At 38.3% G+C, this 9,386-nt stretch overlaps 1 protein-coding gene across 1 annotated transcript in view; it reads right to left on the bottom strand.

Annotated features, from left to right (window-relative positions):
- Positions 1 to 615: 615 nt before the first annotated feature.
- The window catches only part of LOC119831995 (CD109 antigen), a 25,032-nt gene continuing 16,261 nt past the window's right edge, over positions 616 to 9,386 (bottom strand). The window contains exons 25-33 of the mRNA XM_038355573.1: positions 8,773 to 8,874; positions 8,333 to 8,519; positions 7,526 to 7,680; positions 7,120 to 7,191; positions 6,716 to 6,877; positions 2,266 to 2,459; positions 1,767 to 1,941; positions 1,183 to 1,288; positions 616 to 975 (exon numbers count right to left, since the gene is read on the bottom strand). Coding sequence (XP_038211501.1) covers positions 776 to 975; positions 1,183 to 1,288; positions 1,767 to 1,941; positions 2,266 to 2,459; positions 6,716 to 6,877; positions 7,120 to 7,191; positions 7,526 to 7,680; positions 8,333 to 8,519; positions 8,773 to 8,874 — 1,353 coding nt within the window. The 3' untranslated portion in view covers positions 616 to 775. The remainder of the gene's footprint in view (positions 976 to 1,182; positions 1,289 to 1,766; positions 1,942 to 2,265; positions 2,460 to 6,715; positions 6,878 to 7,119; positions 7,192 to 7,525; positions 7,681 to 8,332; positions 8,520 to 8,772; positions 8,875 to 9,386) is intronic.

The raw sequence follows: 9,386 nt of genomic DNA on the forward strand, positions 1-9,386 counted from the left end.
TTCAATTTTAACAGAAATTTTTTCACTGTTGAAGTTAGAAATAAAGAATAAACGATATAAATACAATCTAACCGGTGGTTATTAAAAATAATAGATACAGAATTATCTACAAAACGTATATAACTTCATTATGTTATTTAATAACTTTTCATCTCATAGCATCATGTAAACTTTAATTATACAACCTGAAAAGATATCTTATATATTTGAAAATTGCACTTTTCATTAAAATATGATATGCTCTTTTAATTATTGTTCCAAGATTTATTGTCTTTTACTTTAATTTTTTTTTCTCATTGTTTTAGGCATGTCGTGGTATAAACTTTTAGAGAGCCAAAATAACTTCATTAATAAGATGTAATTAAATAAATATTTTATGTGGTTAACTAGCAAACGATCATGCCTTTTGTTATTTTAGTAAATAAATCGATTAGTGTCATATTATAATAAATGCTCTAAATAGTCACATAGATGTCCTGGAAATGGAAAGGACTCTTGGATATTAATACAGTAACAAAATAACTATTCTGTATACAGAGTGATTCAATATACATATATTTTTAATAAACTTTTGATAATTTGTTTATTCCATATTTTAAAATATATGTGCAACAACCAATATCCTCCAATGAAATCTACGTTACGTCAAAATTCTTTAGTGCAGACACTTTGAACTTGTTACTGTATATTTGAGTCTGATTTTTTTTTCTAATGTTTAATCAAACTAAATCACTCCGTACAGCCGAATTAAAAGAATACATTTAGCTGGCAAACGTTAGCACCGTTCAACAAACGCACGCTGCACGCCCGCTAGCACGCTCGCGAGCACGCAGAGCGCGAGAAGCGAAAGCGAAGCGAACGCGACGCGCGCCGCGTTGTACACGGCGCAGTACGGGCACTGGGACGAACCGCACACTTCGCAAATGTTCAGTAAATATGTGGGTAGCGCGTCGAAGATTGTTTCGTTGAATCGTTCTGGAATTAACATAATTAATAATTCACTCAGTAAAGTAATACAGTATATTCTTAAACCGCTGAACGTTGTTCTGCCAGGACACATTTATCGCTTGTAAAAATAGTAAATGACCTATTTGTCTATTGCATAGTTAATGTATGAAAAAAAATCTATATTACGAAGCTTGTCTTAACAAAAAAGAAAAATAATTAAAAAAAAGTCCATACCAGGTGCATAATAATCGTAGACCCGTATGGGAAGATAGCGCGACATGTTGGCCACCGGGTGCCAGCGCTCCAGGGTGAAGTTCACGCACGTCGTCTCCTCCTCCAACTGTTGTAATTCAATTGTATAATGTCACAGAATATAGCACAAATAAATGAAAACGCACAACATATATGATTTGGGCTGTAGAAAAAAAATTATGCCTGATTTATTTTTACACAAATAAATCTCAATAGATATAAAAAAATATTCAATAACTGGTATCCTAGTTAAGATTTTCCATAACAGATTGAATAATCTTGGTAGTATAACTCGTAAAATTTGAATTCAGGTTGAAAATGTTCATTTTAAAGGTTCCATAATAGGCAGATGTGAATCAGTTGTTGGAATATATATAAATAACGTGGGCATAACTTTATATCTGTGTTTATGCGATTGCACGTTCATCATTACAAGCGCGCGCGTGTATTTGTGTTCCCATGTAAGTGTAATAAATAACTGCGTGCATATGTGATCTTCATCTGTTTGTCTTTCTGTACATGTCCAGAAAACGTGCGTGCGTGCGTGCGTCCGTGCTTGTACTCACAAAGTCGAAGTAGAAGATGAGCTTGGTGGGCGTGTACTTGGCGCGCTGCAGACGCGGCACGCGGCGCGCCAGCACGTACGCGTCGAGGCGCTGCTGCTGCGCCAGGTAGCCCGTGGGCACGCCCACCTCCAGCACCGCCTGCCCCGACCGCGGCGACTCCGACAGCAGCGTCCAGCTGGAAGCGGTATGTCGTCCTTACTACTCATATCTTACGTATTAGACGGGGCCGCCATTGGACATATATATGTGTATATATTGAAAAAAATTCTAATGAATTATTACTAGAACGAAAGTTTATAGTAGCTTTTACATTATCTCAAAATGCTTTTGATCTTTTAAATCAACCAAGAATACAATAATCGACTGTATCGGAATGGACGTCACAAGTTCCTTTTTTAATATTTACAACTAAAGTTATGTCGCCGTGGAATGTTTATTTGACAATAAATAAGGAACAGAACGGAGATGTTGCGGGGGAGGGGGAGGGGGTGGGGCAGACCTGGCGCACGTCTGGTAATCGATGTGCGACTGGTTGCGGCCGTGGTAGTGCGCGCGCGTGCGCAGCGCGAAGGCGCGCGCGGGCGGCGGCGTCTGGAAGCGCGGCGCGTCCACGTTGTAGCGCACCGCCATCTGCAGCAGCGCGTAGCCCGCGCCGCGCGCCGTCACCTTCACCGTGCCCCACGCCTCCGGGATCTGCGATATGCGATATGCGATATGCGACGACACATTCTATTTTAATTTTCTAGTTTTAAAACGTTAAATACTTTGTAAAGAAATTATTTTTAATCCTACTAATATTATATTACGAAAGTTTGTAAGGATGTTTGTGTGTTTGTTGCTCTTTCACGCAAAAAACTACTGAACCGATTGCAATGAAATTTAATACGTAGATAGCTGGACAACCGGAATAACATATAGGCCAATTTTTATAGTGAAACCGCGGGGCGCAGCTAGTTCAATAAATACAATCATGTAGCCAGTTTCGTCACCCTTATCGTTCCCGATGGTACGCCGAAACAAGACATGTTTAATGGTATATGAAATACGAAGACGACTGAATCACAGTTACTTCACGGTGCCCCATGCTTTGGGAATCTGAACAGTAAATGTGACATTTTCAAAAGCGGTGTTTGTGCAAACGGCACGGAAGTTCGTGAAAAAGTTTGTGTTAATCTGTATTTCACATATACATCATATTTTATATTTCCATAAAATCTCGTTGCAATCATATTTATTTGTGAAACTGCACCACTACATCTGATATCTCACATTCAAATGATGTACGATTAAACAAATTAATGTTATACATATGTTTGTGTGTATTTGTGTTTGTGTAACGAGTGGAGGGCTGTTAAGTTCACCCATGTGCCCAAGCTTCAAGAATTTGTGCGATACAAACATTTTAATACAATAAAAAACGTGAAATCAATTCTGATCAGCTGAATATGATCATGCAAGTAGTTCAAAGTAGTAAGTAAGTACACTGTATAAGTCGAAGGCGATTCTTCGCATGAAACATTTGTTAGTCACAATTAAAAGGTTTCATTATTTTGACTTGTTATCTAAATCTAAATAAATATATATAGCTCAAAGGTGACTGACTGACATAGTGATCCATCAACGCACAGCGCAAACCACTGGATGAATCGGATTGAAATTTTGAATGCTGATAGATGTTGACATAGGCATCATAAGAAAGGCTTTTGATAAATTCTACCTCTAAGGAGATAAAAGTTTGTACCACGAAAATTTATTAAGATGGCGCGGGCGACGCTGCGGGCAACTGCTAGTTATAAAATTTAACAGATACATATATATATCAGAACCTATTGTGGATTACGGTGATAATTTTTTGTAAAAAGTAATTTATTTTGAATTTTTAGCACAGTACAAGCATAGCTTACAAATTATTGTGGGAGTCGAGCACGCTTCGGCACGAATTGGGCCAGCTCGCACCGGGGAAGTATCACACCCCCACAGAAAACCGGCGTGAAATGGTGGCATGCCACTGTGTTTCATACGGTGAGTAGGGGAGCCGGAGGCCCGTTTCCTTTTCCTCACCCGGCCCAGTCCATTCCTTCTTTCCAGTCGTTAATCCATTCCTTTTCCCTTAACCCAAAAAAAGCGGGCAGCGCCATCGCAGAGGTCCTACCATTGCGAATGTTCATGGGCGGTGGTGATCGCTTACCATCAGGCAAACCACTAGTTCAGTTGCCCGCTATGACATAAAAAAAAATTAAAAATATAATAGCATTTCATAATAATAAGATCCGATTTTACGTACTACATATAGTTTCAGATAGTTATCTGTTATTTACCGCTATGTACCAGATATGGGCTTCTGATAACGTGTTTTTTGTGTCAGCGAGTTTTATACTCGCTGATAACGTATCCGGTTGATAAAAATATCAGTCACTTAATAGTTGTCGAGACGTTAACCTAGCTTTTATACGTTTCTTTACTAATACGCTTTTTTGTAAATTAAAAATTATATGTAATTAATATTTTTTATTTAAATTATTGGAAACTGTTTTACGTCCGTTTTCTTTTATATTACTTGATACTCTTAAGTTTATATACAATGGAAAAGCAGAAGCGCGAAAGGAGCACTAATTTCTCGCAAGACGAAACTCACCTCCTGCTGTCATTGATTGGAACAAGAAGACACATCATTGAGAGCAAAAAGAGCGACGCCAGTACGTGGCAGGAAAAAGAAAAAGCATGGAAGGATATCGAGAAGGCTTATAACAGTGCAGCAAGTTCGGTATATCGCGACCACAGACACCTAAAGATAAAGTATGAGGCCATAAAGAGAGACACTAGGAAAAAGATAGCCGACTCCTACAAAAGTGGAGGGAGACCCACAAGACTCTCGCATGCAGAAGAGAAAGTAAAAGAGATCATGCTTCTTTCTACTGATAGCAATGATAGTAGCAATCATTTCGACTCGGATTCAGTTGTGCCTAGTAAGTGACACGTAAACTTAGTACGAATATTATCATGAGAAGATTAACAACTCATTTTATATTCAGGTACTTCCCACACTGACACAACCCGGGTGCCTGATGAAGGTCAAAGCAATCAATCAACTGATCCGGTGTTAACTGATGGTTTGACAAGTTATATGAATACATCACACTTAGCTATAGATATTTATGTATACAACTTATTTTGCAATTCATTTGCAGACTCGTGTGAAGATATTATGATACAAAAACAAGAAAGCGAACCACCTAAGAAGAGACTATGTTCAGAGTTACAAAACATATCATTCATGCAAAGTAAGTTATAGATATATAGAGATATATTAGTATTCTAATTATGTATGTAGCGATACATTTCTCAATCGAGCAAGCGAAAAATTCTCGCTACTGGGGCCTAACAGGCCGGCTAGTCGAGTAGACTGGTCGATGGTGTAATTCCACCTTCCTTCCTCGACATGAATAATAATATGGAAGTGTGAGACTAAAAATTTTTCAATTGAACAGCAAAATTATTATGTTTCACAGGTATGCAATGAAAAACACTAACTATTATTATTATTAATAGAATATAGATTAATATAAATACAATCATATCATATTTTATTTGTTAACTTATCGATCGCATTTTATATTTTGTTTCTAAATCTAAAACATACACACATGTTAAGAACTTTTTAAAAAGCATATTTTTTTTCCTCAGGCAAACCAAAGGAAGAAACGCCTTTTGATAAATTGACAGAAGAAAATCTCGATATAACAAAGATTCGAATGAAAATAATAACAGAAGAGCTGAAGCAAAAAATTATACAACGAAAGCTTTTAGAACAAGAGTTAGAACAAAAGGATATCCTATTCGAATTAGAAAAGCAACATATCCTTTTAAAAATACAGTTATTAAAGATAAAATTAGAAACATGAAGCAATTGCATTTTGTTCGACTATAGTAATTCTATTGTCCTTTGACCTGCCCTTCTCCATCGTTATGAATGCGAGTCTTTTTATTATACCTCCGGTTTACTACACGTTTGTGAAATTTTCACGACAATAATTTATTTGTCGTTTGTACAAAGTGTTTCCCCGCCGTTTGTGGACTGAGAAGAAGTTTTGCATGATGACATGAATTTTGACAAAAAAAGTGAACAAACAAGTATAAGATTCGATATACTGTTTAATAAAAAAAGATTGTACCTTTAATGCTCTGCTTAAGAGTAAGTTATGATATTTACATAAAAGTGCATCATAGAAGCATGATATCGATAAAAGTTATATAATTAAAATTTAATTTTATATTATTACTAGCTGACCCGGCAAAACGGTGTTCTGCCTAACTCTTATCATTTAGGGGTGTGAAAAATAGATGTTGGCCGATTCTCAGACATACCCAATATGCACACAAAATTTCATAAGAATCGGTCCAGCCGCTTCGGAGGATTTCGGTAATAAAAACGTTGACTCGGGAATTTTATATATAAGACTAGCGGTCCGCCCCGGCTTCGCCCGTGTCTCATATATAGCCTATAGCCTTCCTCAATACATTTATTGAGGAAGGCTATAGGCTATCTAACAATGAAAGAATTGTTCTAGTCGGACCAGTAGTTCCTGAGATTAGTGCGTTCAAACAAACAAACTCTTCAGCTTTATAATCCTACTTCTTACTATCCTACTTCCTACTAAGCCAACTAATCTTATAAATGCGAAAGTTTGTAAGGATATGTGTGTTTGTTGATCTTTCACGCAAAAACTACTAAACCGTTTGCAATGAAATTTGGTAGGTAGACTAGTAGTAGGACTAGTAGGAGCTAAACAAGTGGAATAACATAGAGGCAACTTTTTATCCCGACATTCCTACGGGATACGGACTTACGCGGGTGAGACCGCGGGGCGTAGTTAGTATAAGCATAGATTATGCTTAGTATTGAAAGCTAAAACCCAATAGCATAACATGACGTGTATGTATGCACCCACCTCGATGCTCTGCATGACGGCCAGGTTGTGGTTGTCGACGCGCAGCGCGCGCGCGGAGCCGTTGAGCGCCACCGCCTCCACGCTCACGCTCAGCGCGCTCACGTCGCGCAGCCGCTTGCGGTTCGTGTACTCGATGAGCGCGCGCAGCGCTATGTACGTGTCCTGGGGGGGAGGGATTAACATCTTATAATCACTTTGTCCGCGATGGTCTCCTAAACTATTCAACCGATTTTAATCAAATTTGCACACCATGTGCACTTTCATCCAACTTAAAAGACAGGATAGTTTATATTAAATTTTATATATTTTATTACCTTTCAATTACGATAAGTGACTTACCGAGCGTACAGCTGATACAAAACAAACATGTAAGATGTATCAACAGAGATTAAAACAAATCATACCTGAGTAGACGCCCATCCACCTTCCTTCAGCCTCTGAGAGTTCAGCCACATAACAATTGGTTCATTGTTGTCCTAGGAGAAAAATATGATTAATTGTATTATGTATTAATAAGTAAAAACATATTCTGTACCGAAAAAAAATTAAAAAATCTAAACTAAACACAAAAGATCAACTATATTATTGTTAATGTCAATTAAATTTAATTTTTAGTTTTATAGCATTGAAATGCTTTATAAACGAGAAATTTCTCAATGTCAATTAAATTCAAAGTCGTAGGTAAATTTGGAAATCACAAGGGCTATATGCTAGGACCTCTACTTTATGTTATTTATAAACCTGTTAAAGTGATAATATTTCAATTATTTATTTATTTATTAATTACATATCTAGTTTGGCTTCACTTACCTGATGATCCATACAAGCTAGAAGCGCGTACGCAGTTGTAGCTATGTTGTTAGAGTCATACTTGTAAGGTAGTCGCGGTAACAGGAAAGGTTTCTGGTTCTCCATTTTATATGGCGGTGGTGGAACTGGTTCTTGACCCCAGTATATAAGCCCACCTAAACATATTGAAAAAACGTTGGAAATTAAACTATTTATTATCTTTTATTTTTGGTTTTATAGCATAGAGCTGCTTTACAAATAAGGAATTTTTAAAGAATAGAAAAATTTAATCACGAGGCATCACTCGAATGTCACTTTTTACACGCTTTTTATTAGCTTCACCTGTATGTTTGTTTGTTTGTAACCGACTTCTTTGGGCGCGATTTTGACCCACTTTAAACGGCCAGATTTCGTTCAAACTTTGTAGATTTATTGAGGACCGATGACAATACACTAATTTGATAAAATTATTCCATTTTTCAATTTGCAAAATATGATAAAAGCGTGTTTTTTCGTTTTTTTTAACTATTATTATTTATTACCAAGCAGTAGCAACGTCTAGGCTCTCGGCCGCTCGTGATCCAGCCTGAATAATTGAATTTCTTCTAACCTTTCATATGCATAAGGACGGGTGTCCACGCCATCTATAGAGATGATTATGAACCATCTCAACCAACTGAAACATTATTTCAAATGCCAACCAATTTGAAACATTAATTAATTATCATCATCAGCCCACATATGTTCCCACTGCTGGGACACGGGCCTCCTATAAGGTTCAGGCCATAATCCAGCACGGTCAAGCGAGGAGTGGCTAAGCGGGCTCACCTTCGGAGCGCTGGCGCCGCTTGAGCAGGCGGTAGGCGTGCTCGGCGCTGGGCGCCTTGGCGCAGGCGAGCGCGTAGGCCGTGAGCGCCAGCGCGTAGGGCGCCGCCCACTCGCCCACCAGCCGCAGGTGCCGCTCCAGCCACGCCACGCCGCGCTGCTGCGCCGTCGCCACGCGCGCGCTCAGCCCCTGCGCACGCGCACACATACAGGTATACCGACACATCACAGCTTCAAAAACTTTTATTTACTTTTTTATATAGGTTCACCAACAATTCTTATATAAACATATTCCTTCCTATACAATAAAATGAAGTATTACAATGTATATGCACAAAAAAATAAAGATTATCACAGCGATAATTCAGTTTAATATATTTAATCCTTACTAAAATGAAAATAACGTGCTAGCGCCTACACAGATATATCACAGTTCAACAAACCTCTCTAACGCCAATGTCCTTGAGATTCTTGACAGACTCCAGCGTGATAACCACCTGCGCAGTCAACGATATGTTCCGCTCCAATATTATCGAGTTGTTCACCTGCAACAACATAGCCACAGACGCATTTAATTGAGAATTAGATATAACTCTACATCGTAGAGTCTACAATGCAATTGGAGTACGACTATCGCTTTCTTTATGGGTACTGGTCCAGTATGTTAGTAAGCGTGCCTATATAAGCAGGAAGAATAGCAGAGGCCTATGGCGGCTATAAAGGTTTCTGTGTTATTTTATCGTATAGGTTACGGGGTTATTTAATTTTACTAAGGTTAATCCTTAGTATACAATAGTTTATTTACTTATTATTGTATTTTAAGTTTTGTGTCCAATGTACCAATCTTATAAAGCTGAGGAGTTCGTTTGTTTGTTTATTTGATCGAACGCGCTAATCTCAGGAACTACCGGTCCGATTTGAAAAATTCATTCAGTGCTAGATAGCCCATTTATTGAGGAAGGCTATAGGCTACATGTATAGGACGGACGAAGCCAGGACGCTAGTGCACGTGTATGCCCCCCTCCCCCTCACCTCCCTGCCGCGCAGCTGCGCGCCC

Source organism: Zerene cesonia, chromosome 14 (assembly GCF_012273895.1).
Source record: "Zerene cesonia ecotype Mississippi chromosome 14, Zerene_cesonia_1.1, whole genome shotgun sequence".
In the NCBI taxonomy this organism is placed as follows: Eukaryota; Metazoa; Arthropoda; class Insecta; order Lepidoptera; family Pieridae; genus Zerene; species Zerene cesonia.